Source organism: Puma concolor, chromosome D4, assembly GCF_028749965.1.
Source record: "Puma concolor isolate L17-30 chromosome D4, mPumCon1.1.hap2, whole genome shotgun sequence".
NCBI classification, from domain to species: Eukaryota; Metazoa; Chordata; class Mammalia; order Carnivora; family Felidae; genus Puma; species Puma concolor.
The window spans coordinates 58,710,770-58,724,086 of record NC_141679.1 but is presented as its reverse complement, the minus strand read 5'-3'; the positions used below and the strand labels follow the sequence as shown (position 1 = coordinate 58,724,086).

The 13,317-nt window shown below is 43.1% G+C and overlaps 1 protein-coding gene across 9 annotated transcripts in view; it reads left to right on the top strand.

The window, feature by feature from the left end:
* RNF38 (ring finger protein 38) overlaps window positions 1-13,317 on the top strand; it is a 132,084-nt gene that overhangs the window by 69,478 nt on the left and 49,289 nt on the right. Inside the window, exon 1 of one of the 9 annotated variants that reach the window (XM_086683512.1) lies at window positions 10,931-10,954. The exons of 5 other annotated variants lie outside the window; for them this stretch is intronic. Coding sequence is in view for 1 of the 4 variants with exons in the window: in XM_086683508.1 (XP_086539634.1) it covers window positions 11,831-11,839 (9 nt within the window). In the remaining 3 variants the exon portion in view is untranslated. Of the gene's footprint in view, window positions 1-10,930; window positions 10,955-11,115; window positions 11,446-11,661; window positions 11,840-13,317 lie in introns of those variants that run through there. 3 more of the 9 variants (XM_086683511.1, XM_086683510.1, XM_086683508.1) reach the window with 3 other exon arrangements.

Below are 13,317 nucleotides of genomic sequence, written 5' to 3'. Positions count from 1 at the left end.
TTGAACCATATATGTAAGGGTTTATTCTTGGGCTCTCTATCCTGTTCAGTTGGTCTATGTATCTGTCCTTATACCAGTACTACAGTGTTTTGATTATTGTAGCTGTGTAATAAGTTTTGAATGATGTATTTCTTTTTTTTTAATTAAAAAAAAATTTTTTTTTAATGTTTATTTATTTTTGAGACAGAGAGAGACAGAGCATTAACAGGGGAGGGGCAGAGAGAGAGGGAGACACAGTATCCAAAACAGGCTCCAGGCTCTGAGCTGTCAGCACAGAGCCCGAGGCGGGGCTCGAACTCACGGACCGTGAGATCATGACCTGAGCCGAAGTCAGATGCTTAACCGACCAAGCCACCCAGGTGCCTCCAAATGATGTATTTCTTTAACATAGATTATTAGAATAGAATTGAATCAAAGGATATGAACTTTTTTCAGCCTTTGTCTCTTTTTGTATATTTTTTGCACATTCATATGCATCCGTTTATGCTTCCGTATGAGAATGCCTGTCTCACTTCCTTTTCACATTGAATAGCATTCATAATACCAGTTACTTTCTGAATGATTAATGAGAAATGGTTTCTAATTGTTTCAATGGATATTTCTGTGATTACTACCAAGGTTGTATAGATTTCATATGTTCATTTGTTACTTAGTCACTGCTTTTTTAAGATTTGTCTTTTGCATAATTTTCTTTTCTTTTTTTTTTTTTTTTAACATTTATTTATTTTTGAGACAGAGACAGAGAGAGACAGAGAGAGACAGAGCATGAACGGGGGAGGGTCAGAGAGAGAGGGAGACACAGAATCTGAAACAGGCTCCAGGCTCTGAGCAGTCAGCACAGAGCCCAACCCGGGGCTCGAACTCACGGACCATGAGATCGTGACCTGAGCCGAAGTCGGACGCTTAACTGGCTGAGCCACCCAGGCGCCCCCATAATTTTCTTTTCTTTTGGGATATTCCCCTTTTCCCATCCCTTTGCATAGGAACATTAATCATCTGTTATACTTGAAAAAAGTTTCCCAGCTTTTAATTTTTTAGAAAATTGTTTTTAATGTTTAAAGAGAGAGTGGGGGAGGGCCAGAGAGAGAGAATTTCAAGCAGGCTCCTCAGTGTCAGTGCAGAGCCCCACGTGAGGCTCAAACTCACAAACCGTGAGATCATGACCTGAGCCGAAATCAAGAGTCGGATGCTTAACCAACAGTGCCACCCAGCCCACCCCCCCCCCCCAGCTTTTAATTTTTAATGAATTTTTTCCCATTCAGAAATTTAAAATTATTTTGGGAGCAAATCTGTCAGTGTAGTCCTTTCTGAAATGTATTTCATTGCTCTTATTTTTAGGAAATCTGTTTCCATTCAGATGGTTCCCTACATTTTCTTTCTCAGCTCAGGGCTTGATCTCAGAGTAGTGAGTTCAGCCCTGTGTTGGGCTCTGTGCTGGACGTGAAGCCTACTTGGAAAAAACCACATTGTAATGATAGATATTTTGAGATTATTGTTTTGTGGCATTCTGTTTTGTTTTGTTTTTTTAATTTATTTTGGGGAGGGCAGAGATGTAGAGGGAGAGAGAGAGACTCTTAATGCAGGCTTTGATCCCATGACCCTGGGATCATGACTTGAGCCAAAATCAAGAGTCAGATGCTTAACCAACTGAGCCACCAAGGTGCCCTGTTATGTGGCATTCTTGTTTTGGCCTCTGGAAGGTCATTGCCCTCTAAATTTAATTTGTTTTTATTTATAAGACACTTTTGTAACAGTAAAAAGTAAGGAGAGAGGAGATCAATAAATTTACTGTGGGAGCTTAAATTTGATACTTGTATAGAGTTGTCCTGCCTTAAAGATTTTTATTTAAGGTGATCATGTCTGTTTTGTGTGAATCTGGTCAGGTTACACACTTTTTTATTTAAGGTTTGGGAAAGGCCTGTTGAATGTGATTTGGGCAGGAGGGTGCAGGGTTTGTAGCAAAGTTCCATCTATCACAACATCTGTGCAAAACCACCCAGGTTAGTCAGTGTCTAAAATGCATATCATCAGTGGAAGTGACCACGAGGACATTGGCATTTTCAGTGAGCTGGCCACATCTCCTGAATGCGGGGTGTTAGAAGTCTACAGCCATGGGCATGATCCAGAGCAGGGTATCAACTATGCAGTCACATGAGACTCACCAGGAATTCCCTACAGGAAATTCTGTTTTCCATCAAATATGGTGGAAATTACAAGATATTCCTGTGTTCTGATCTGTGTAGAAAACATTCTCATGTTTCTTGCATCTCAATCATCCTCATGTCCCTTTTCAGCAACTACTTTTTCATTGTCTTCCTCAAAGTGAAGGAGCTAGTTGTCTGTCTGTGCTTTTCTGTTTCTTAACCAGTGCTTATACTATAATTCATTTATTTTCTTGAAGCACTTATAAAAGTGTAGCCCGTGCTCACTGGCTTTTTGGGTCATATTTTATGTTAGTGTCTAATTTTTTTTTTTATGTTTACTTTTGAGAGAGAGAGAGAGAGAGAGAGAGAGAGAGAGACAGCATGAGTGGGGGAGGGGCAGAGAGAGAGGGAGACACAGAATCTGAAGCAGGCTCCAGGCTCTGAGCTGTCAGCACAGAACCCGACACAGGGCTCAAGCCCATAAACTGAGATCATGACCTGAGCCAAAGTCGGACGTCTAACAAATTGAGCCACCCAGGCTCCCTTAAGGAGATATTTTCAAATGCAGCCCAAACTATATGTATGTATGAGAGAATTCATTTTATCTTTATAATATCAAAACAATGAAAAAAAACCTAAGTGTAGTATTTATTTATTTTTTTTTAATTTTTTTTTCAACATTTTATTTATTTTTGGGACAGAGAGAGACAGAGCATGAACGGGGGAGGGGCAGAGAGAGAGGGAGACACAGAATCGGAAACAGGCTCCAGGCTCTGAGCCATCAGCCCAGAGCCTGACGCGGGGCTCGAACTCACGGACCGCGAGATCGTGACCTGGCTGAAGTCGGATGCTTAACCGACTGCGCCACCCAGGCGCCCCTAAGTGTAGTATTTAATGTTACAAATAAGAGATGGTTCATCCCTGGGGTGCCTGGGTGGCTCAGTCAGTTACGTGTCCAACTCTTGATTGTGGCTCATGTCATGATCTCACCATTAGTGAGTTCAGTTCTGAGTCAGAATCCACACTGACAGCACTGAGTCTGCTTGGGATCCTCTTTCTCCCTCTTTCTCTGCCCCTGCCCTGCTTGTGCTTATTCCCCCTCTCCCTACCTCCACCTCTCTTTCTCTCAAACTTTAAAAAAGAGGAAAAAAAAGAAGAGATGGTTTATCCTTAACAGTAAAATTAACAGGCTTTGTTGAACAACCTAGATCTGTATGTGGTTAACTCTCTTCATTGCCTGTCCAGTGGATATTTTAAAAGTATTGTATTGGCGTATGATTTGCCCTGAGATTGAGCCACTGGAGCGGTTTAGAATGAGAGTCATAGCAATTAGAATTGCTCCCAAGATGCTCTCTGTTTACCAGATCAGAATGAGCAAGGTACCTTTAAGATCTCTGCTTCAAAGGGTGTGCGTTAAGGCACGTCATGCCTCAGAGTCCGCTCTTTCTCATTTGTCCTGCTCCAGAGATTAAATATGCCATGATGTGCATTGTGTGCTTTATTTGCACCCTTGCCTCTCCATTTCTGATTTGATGTGGGTCTCTATTTTTTCCACTTTCTGACTAGCTTGGGTTTCTTTTTTTTTATTAAAAAAATTTTTTTCAACGTTTATTTATTTTTGGGACAGAGAGAGACAGAGCATGAACGGGCGAGGGGCAGAGAGAGAGGGAGACACAGAATCGGTAACAGGCTCCAGGCTCTGAGCCATCAGCCCAGAGCCCGACGCGGGGCTCGAACTCACGGACCGCGAGATCGTGACCTGGCTGAAGTCGGACGCTTAACCGACTGTGCCACCCAGGTGCCCCTAGCTTGGGTTTCTTTATTCAACCCACTCGGGTTTTTGTATTCAACCATCTTGAACTCCTTTCTGGCTGATGGCCTTTCACCTGGTTCTGCTTTAGCACTTCTCATCTTCACTGCCTTAAGAACTGTCATGGTTTAGTCCCTGGCATCTCACACCTGTACCGTGGGAACAGCAGTCTGCCTACTCTTCCATCCTAAAGCTGGCTACATTATGGGAGGCTTTCAGTAGAATTGGGGTTGGGTGTGCATTTGCTGCCCCTTTCTGGTCTTTAGCAACTATAGCTGGCAGCTGCTGATAAATAACCTTTCCACTCTGATAGGTGGTAACACTTGTGGGTGAAAGTGCTTATTCTGATGTTTTGCATTAGATCACATCTTGTCATGGTTATAGATAATGTATAGCCTGAATAGTGCTAGGCCAATACACCTTTCCACTATGTAGCTTCATCTTATTAGGTCCTTTCAGCTGGTTTTGGTGGAGGGAGGGAAACGTTTAGGGAGGAGGGTGAGCAGAGCTAACTTGAGGAAAGTTTGAAATTCTTTTTGGTCTCCTTGTTCTTCTCTTTTATTATCCATTCTGCTTTTGTGTCTCATTTCTTCTTGGGAATTTGCCTATTGAGAAACACATTGGAATTACCACTGCTATGAAATATCACATATCATTAATTTGGAACCTACTGAGTGCATGCCATATGCTAGAACCCTTGCCAGAGTCAGTGAGACTTAGTCCTTGGCTTCAAGGAGTTCTCTGTCGAATGCCCAGAAGACTCAAGTGAATACATATTTGCATAGCCAAATGATTAATCCTATGTTAGAGCACAGAATAGAGGCCACTAGTTCAGCAGTAGTGGTTGGGATTGGAGTGAGGTTACAATCAGGAGACTTGGCAGTGGATGTGATGACAGCACAACCTGATTCCTGACAGTGTTAACAGTGGGAAACTGCCTCTTCATTATAAAGGTCATGGACTCCCAACAGGAAGGCCATTCTCTACCCAACACCTTCTTTGGCAGGTCCCAAAAGTGTATACCATTTTTTTTTCCTCTGATATTTTTTGTCTACATGAGTGGTTCTTCAGCATCTGGACAAGTGATTTTTAATCTGCAGCTCTTGAATCATGCGTTTGAACACCTTAAAATAAGAGATGCCTCTCCTTTTTTGTGTGTTCTCTACTAGCCAACATTCTCCAAATATGGACATCAGTGACAACAAACAAAAGAGAAATGGGACCTGCTCTTGAGGAGTTTACAGTTTCATGGGGGAAACAGACATTTAGTAAATACTGGAAGGTATTGTGAAAAAAGTGTCAAAGAAAGACCATAGCCTCAGAGTCGGCTCTCCTATAAAGGTCCTTCAGATAATCATCTTGTTTAGAAAAGTCTGTGATGTCTTAGAAATGCAAAATTTAGAACAAAATGAAATTTTATATTTACTGTTTGGCAGACTGTTTGTCACATTTGTATAATTTATTCATGGTTATTGTTTATGCTGTGTGCTAGAAAGTGTATTTTCAGCAGTAGAACCCTTCATAGTCACAAGATTAGAAGTTAGTTTTCTAGAAGCAGTTTGTGAGTTTCAGTATGAGATCTTCCTTACATGTATCCTAAGATTATATTGTTCCTCCTTTGTAAAAAGTAAGGAAAAGGGAGCCTGGTTGACTTGGTTGGTTAACTGTCGGACGACTCTTGATTTCAGTTCAGGCCATGATCTCAACAGGTTGTGAGATCGAGCCTAGAGTAGGGCTCTGTGCTAACAACACAGAGACTGCTTGGGATTCTCTCTCTCTCTCTCTCTCTCTCTCTCTCTCTCTCTCTTTTTCTCTCTCTCTTTCTCTCTTTCTCTCTCTCCCTCTCCCTCTCTCCCTCTCCCTCTCTCCCTCCCTCCCTCCCTCTGCCTCTCTGTCTGTGTCTCTCTCTCAAAATCAATAAACTTAAAAAAAAAAAAATAAGGAAAAGACAGGCACCTGGCTGGCTCAGTTGGTGGAGCATGTGACTCTTGATCTCAGGGTTGTGAGTTTGAGCCCCATTTGGGTGTAGAGATTACTTAATAAAATCTTTATTTAAAAAATTTTTTTAATGTTTATTTTTGAGAGAGAGATAGAGCACAAGCAGGGAAGCGGGAGAGAGAGAGAGAGGGAGGGAGAGAGAGAGAAGGAGGGAGAGGGAGAGGGAGGAAGAGAGAGGGAGAGAGACACATAATCCGAAACAGGCTCCAGGCTCTGAGCTGACAGCACAGAGCCCAACTCAGGGCTTGAAATCAGGATCAACGAGATCATGACCTGAGCCGAAGTTGAACGTCCAACTGACTGAGGCATCCAGGTGCCCCCAAAATAAAATCTTTAAAAAAATAATAAGGGAAAGACTGCAACTCTGACAGGAAATTTAATTCCAAGTTCAGTTGGCTAACCAGCAAATTCTACCAAACAATTAAAGAATTAATCTGTAACCTCAGTCTTACAGAAACTACGGAGTAGAGAAAGAGAAAACATTCCCGATTCATTTCTTTTTTTTTAAAAATGTTTTTATTTATTTGAGAGAGAGAGCGTGTGCATGCAGGGGAAGGGCAGAGAGAGAGAGAGAGAGAGAGAGGGAGAGAATCTCAAGTAGGCTCCACTGCTGCTAGCAGAGTCTGACCCAGGGCTCAGTCCTGTGAACCGTGAGATCATGGCCTGAGCAGAGACCCAGAGTTGGGGGCGCTTTACTGACTGAGTCATCCAAGCATCCCATCCCCAATTAATTTCCATCTTATCTTATCTTATCTTATCTTATCTTATCTTATCTTATCTTATCTTATCTTATCTTATCTTATCGAGAGAACAAGCAGGAGAGGGGCAGAGAGAGAGAGACAGAGGATCTGAAATAGGCTCTGTGCTGACAGCAGAGAGCCTAGTGTGGGGCTTGAAGTCATAAACCAGGAGATTGTGACCTGAGCAAAAGTCAGACACTTAACCGGCTGAGCCACCCTGGTGCCCCCCCCCCCCCGCTCCCCCCATTAATTTCTAAGGCTAGCATAATCTTTGTAAAAAAAACTTGATGAGGGCATTATAAAAATGGAAAATAACAGCTAATTTCATTTAAGATCACAGATGTTGGGGCACCTGGGGGCTTAGTCTGTTAAGCATCTGACTCTTGATTTTGGCTCAGTTTGTGATCTCACCGTCATGGGATCAAGCTCTACACGGATCGAGGAGCCTGCTCGGGATTCTCCCTCTGCCCCTCCCCTGCTTGTGTGCTCTCTCTCTCTCTCTCTCTCTCTCTCTCTCAAAAATAAATAAACATCTAAAAAAATTTTAAAAACATTTCTCTCCCCCTCTCTCCCTCAGAACAAAACAAAACAAAACATAGATGTAAAAATCCTAATCAACATGTTAGCAAAACAAATCCAACAATATATAATAAGGGTAATAAATAAGACAGGATTTTATTAGGAATGCAAAATTGGTGTAATATCCAAAACCAGTCAGTGTCAGGGCACCTGGGTGGCTCAGTAGGTTAAGTGCCTGACTCTAGACTTTGACTCAGGTCATGATCTCGAGGTTCATGAATTCGAGCCCTGGACTCTCCATACTGGCAGTGTGGAGCCTCTTGGGATTCTCTCTCTCTGTCTCTGTTTCTCTGCCCTCCTCAGCTCACTCTCTCTCTCAAAATAAATAAACTTCAAAAAATGTATCTTTACAACAACAACAACAAAACAAATCCAGTGAATATAATTCCTATATTTAAAAAAAATTTTTTTTAATGTTTATTTTTGAGAGAGAGAGAGACTGTGAGCAGAGGAGGGGCAGAGAGAAAGGGAAACACAGAATCTGAAGCAGGCTCCAGGCTCTGAGCAGTCAGCACAGAGCCCGATGTGGGGCTCCATCTCACTAATCATGAGATCATGTCCTGAGCTGAAGTCGGACACTTAACCAGCTGAGCCACCCGAAGTGCCCCAATGTAATTCACATGTTAACAGAAAAATTATATGATTACCTCATGCAGGAAATTTTGATAAAATTAAACTTCCCTTTATAATAAACTTTTAACAATTTAGAAATAAAAGAGAACTCTTTTAATTGCTATAGGGATCTGCAAAAACCTACTGCAAACATCATACTTAGTGGTGAAATGTTGGAAGTTTTCTAGTTTGGGAATTAAATAAAAATGCCTATTCTCATTGTTTCTATTTAGCACTGTACTAGAGGTCCTAGCCAGTGCAGTAAGACAAAAGGAAAAATGTATTTGAAAAAAAGAAATTGAATGGTCATTATTTTCTGCCAACAGGATTATATATATATATAGAAAATTCAAAAAGATTATGCTAAACTATTAGAATTAATTATATGTAATTATATATTATAGCTATATAATTATATAATATACATGTATATAATTATATCATATTTTTAGAATTAGTAATTATATACAAAACCTGGAATAAATCAAAGAACAAAAATATGTAAGACTTGTACAGAAAATATGAAGCATTATTGAAAATATTTTATTATTTTAAAAAAATGTTTATTTATTTTTGAGAGACAGGGCACGAGCAGGGGAGGGACAGAGAGAGAGGGAGCCACAGAACTAGAAGCAGGCAGGCTCCAGGTCCTGAACCGTCAGCACAGAGCCCTACCTAGGGCTCGAACCCATGAACCGTGAGATCATGACCTGAGCTGAAGTCAGACGCTTAACTGACTGAGCCTCGGTATAGTTTTATTTTAAAAGTGAGGGGACTTAAATTACTTGAGTACTTCAGGAAGAAGTTTTTAGCAGTCATTCAGTTTTTTCCTATGTTGTAAAAATTGATTTTAAAGAGCAATTTTGGAGTCAGAAGTCTCAAAAAGCTCTTGATGCAATCAATTACTTTGTCTACAAGTGCTGTGCTATCCCTAGCCACATGTGGCTATTTAAACTGATTCTGATCGATTCATTAGATACACTAGCCTCATTTTGAGTGCTCAGTAGCCACATGTGGCCTTCTTTTGGATGGTGCAGATATTGGCCATATCTATCACAGAAAGTTGTATTGGACACCCTTCCAAGAAGGCTTTGTATCTTTTTGAACAGACACCAAATAAAATTTTAGGAAGACTGGGGTTGAGCAATTGCCCTCTTACAATTTACCACCTGCCACATTAGTAGGTCAAAAGTGGCCCAGTTTAAAGCCTATCCCACTGATTGGGTGTTTATTAGAAAGATACTAGATTTTCTGGTGAAGAAAACTAGAGAAAAAGTTACAGTACAAATATCAAACTATCCAACCTTGAGTTGTGGGATTACTGTTTACATCTGGGCAGACTTCTTGAGTTAAGCCCTAGGAGCCCAGGTAGCTAAAATCATAACCATGAGAAGATTTCTTGTGGAGTTTGCCTCACAAAGGATTGGCTGAGGCCCAGGGGGGGGATTCACAGGAGCTTTAAAGGGTGGAAACCCTGGAGGACTGTAATTGATTTTTGCTGCTGGAATTTAGCACTTGAGGAATCTGGCTTTTAAGATTAGAGAGTTCTCAAATGGTAATATCCCTTCCCTTTCCCATTTTTTTTCTTTTTTTTCTCCTATCATCACGGAACCAATATCCAAGTATACAAGAAAAGTGGTTTCAAGAGGGTCTGGATTATGTAAGGAAGCTTGTGCAGCTGAGGTTCTGCTGGAAGATCTGTAATGCCAGATGAGTCTACAGCAGTAGACTGGGAATTGTGAGTGACTCACAAGTTAGGAACAGATTGCATTGGATGCATCTAAAGGTGTGGATGGGATTTATGACTCTTGTTATGAAATGAAGAAAAAAATAAAAAACTTTACAGTTTGGATGTAATCATTTCCAAACTGCCTGCTCTGGAAGACTAACAGTGTTGGGGAGGAAGAGTCAGCTAGGTAACAGGACTACATAATGGGGGTATGGGGCTGCGGGAGGGGATGTGTTTATTGGAGCCTGTTATATCCTTCTAGCTTCTCTTTGTCCAGGAATTGTAAAAGCTTGTGATTTATTGCTGGAACTTTAATTCAGAGTTGCTAAGCACTTGCTGTTGTATTTCAGGCTGTAGGTTTGGACCATGGGGTTACAGAACCAGTGCTCAGTCAGACATGGGAGATAAATGTACACAAATAATTACCATATAGTGTTAATCATAGGTAGAAATTCAGAGGATCCTGGAACATCAGTTTAGTCTGATTCCTTAATTTTCTGCTAGAGGCAGCTGAGGCCCAGAGCAGGAAGGAGACTGGTGTAAGGTAACGCTAGAAGAACTAGAACCTGAGTTTTTGTTTTGTTTTGTTTTGTTTTTTTTACTGATTGGACTACCCTAAAATGTGATCACCATCCTTGAAGGCATCATCTAATTCCTATCTGCTTAAAGACCACTTCTTGCATGATGTCCCCTTGACAGCCCTCCTCGCCTCCAATACTACTTAACTGTCCTTTTCTTGAATTTATTGTGCTTTTATGGAATATATTTCTTCCCTTTTAGATCCTGAAGGTGATCAGGACAAGCACCATGTCGGCTGTGGTCTTTGTACCTCTTCATTTCCCATCCTTAGCAGCGTCTGAATAACTGTCAGGTTTAAAGTTTCCAACCTGCTTGCTTCTTTGTGAGCTACCTTGGTCTAATCACCTCCTTTTGCATCAATAAAAATTCCACTTCTCGGGTCACATGAATACATATTTCGAATTGAGTGAGGTCAGTTACTGTTTGCTCAGTTCTGGAGGAGGGAGGAGGCAGGGGCCAGCAGCCATACTGTAGAGTGAGAAGATGTGTACGTTTTGAGAGACAGGGCCGACCCCAGGGTCGCGTTCGGTAGCTTGGGCCTTGCTGAGCGCGAGGTTAGAGATGCGGGCTGGGCCGAGCTGCGCAGGGACGCCGTGCGACGGGCTCTGTTGCCGGAACTAGTCCCAGTCGCGCGCCCGGACGCGCGCAGTGCCGCCCCGCCCCCTCCCCCGCGGGGTGGAAACAAAGGGGGCTCGGCGCGCGGAGTCGAGCCTTGGGGGAAAGGGGCGGAGCGTCTGGCGGTTTCGCGCTTTGGGCTCGCTAGGTTCGTTCCTATAAGGGGACTGGGTGGAGAGGAGGGCGGCGACCCAAACCAGAGACGTGGGAGTGCCGCGTGCTCGCGCATCCTGCGGCCTGGCGGTGAGGGGCGTCGCCTGCGCGCGCAGCGGAGGGTAGTGCGCCGGCGCGCGGCACGCCGTGTTCGTGAGCACCGAGGTGGGGTGCGGCGGGCGGGACGGTGTCGCGGCCCCGGCAGTTAGGGCCCGGGGGCCGAGAGGATGGAGCCCCCGAGGCGTTAGCCGACTCTGTCAGCTCCGAGCGTGCAGCTGCTTCCTGGCGCGGCCCGTGTGATGGTGCCGGGAGGAAGGAAGCGCCGTGACAGCGCCTCGGTCGGATCCCGGGTTCCGGGGGTGAGGAGGCCCGGGGACGGCGGAGCTGGCGAGCTGGCCGCTGGCTGGGCGAGCGGTCACAATAGGAGGCGGCGGCCTAGCGCGGAGCCGCGGGAGCAGCCCCGCAGGGCGGAGCTTCCCCTCGCAGGTACTGGCCGCCCGGCCGTTGGTTCCCGCGTGAGGGCGGGCCGGGCCCGAGCCGTAGGCCGTAGGGAGCCTGCGGGGCCGTTCCAGGCAACCAGGAGGAGGTGTGGTTGCCTGGTGCTTGGCGGGCGCGGCCGGGCGGCCCGGCGCTCTTTGTTCCCGTGGCGGCGGCGAGGAGGTGTGGGTGCAGCCAGCGGGAGCGCCGGCCCGCCGCCGCCTGGCAGATGGCCTCGCTCCCTCCCGTTTTGCCGAGGCGCAGGTGAAATGATGTCACCCAGGAGAACGCGGAACCCGTTCGGAAGGGTCCTTTCGCGTCCTTCTGCCGCTGCGGGTTTCTGGACAGGCTGCGTTTTGTTCTCAGGGGATGGAAGTTCTTTCAGGGCTGAAGAATGAGAGAGGTTGGTTTTGAACCAGGAATTTTCCAAATTATCGAGGGCCAAAGAAAATAAAGTTTTTGTTTGCGTTGTGTAGGACTTGTAAAAGACACAGCTTTTTCTTTGGGCCACAAAAGTTGGGTATGCTTATTCTTCCACCATAAATAGAAATGAACACTTCAACGTATGTCATTGCTGGCATCATATGAATTGCCTTCTCTTACGTGGCACACTTTGAAAATTTAAGTGTATGCAACTCAAACACAATTGGTTTGTTACTTTAAAATTGCAAGCCTTTTGGGATCTTGTTTGGCCTTGATTACAGGTACTATTGTTAATATTTCAATTCCTTTAAATAGGAAGCAGCCCTGGTAACTGGACTCCAATTAAAAAACAATCCATTCTCCGTGTTTGTATAATCAAAACTTAATAAAAATCTAAGGACAGTTGGGATGAAAGTAAAATTGTCTTCGGAAAACACTGGCCATACGAATAGATGGGACTTATATAGAAGTAACAATACAGACCAAATTTTGCATATATATTTTGTATTTTTTATAAATATATATAAATGTATATAGTATATAAATATAAATAAATATATTTGTATATAATTTATATATTGGGACATACTTGCAGTCGGAATATGAAATTACTAACTGGATTTTTAAATGAGAATTGTATCTCTTCACATACTCTTCTTTCTCCAGTTCTTGCTAGTTTGTAAACTTATTGGCATAATATGTTTCACTTTTTGAAAGCATACTAAACCTTAAATCATTTCATTACATGAGTTCAGTTTTAAGCTGATTTCTATAATTTTTCTATAAGACTTATCTCTAAGAGATTTGGTAGACTTTAGAGGCTATAGTTAAAAAAATTTCGCCACAAACTGGCCATGTGGGCCCCAGGGCCTCATCTGTAAAATATGAAAGTTGGATTTAAACGTTGGCTATGGTCCCTCCACCTCTGATATTTTCTGTGATTCTAGAAGGTTATTTCTGTTTCTGTACTTGTCGAGGTTTATATACTCATTCTGTTTTTATCGCTGAACTGAAGGTTGCAAGTATTAATCTGAGTAAATGTTCAGAATTTACTAGAGCGACCTGACTTTTGAGGAAGGTGGATATAAGATGGCATAATTAGACATAACTGAATCTGTTAGCATCATAATGTGGAGTGTAGGTCTATTGTCTCTCTGCCAGCAGCTTTGGATGAACCTTTTAGTTACATTACCAGACTATTTGTGCTCGTTTTTACTTTATTTCAAGGTTGTGGTGGGAAGTATGGGTGAGAAATCCTCAAAAATCTCAAATGATTGGTCTGTATGGAAAGTTCATTGGTCAAGATTATCTTTGTCTTCTACTTCCAGTCTGTTCCATCTATTTCTCTGTTTGTGCTGTCCCAGTCCCAGCTTTGTTTAGCCACCTTCAGTTTGTAATTCACTGTGCTGGTTTGTGGGTAGTGTCAGGGTCTACTAAATAGTTTTGGTTATTTTCCTT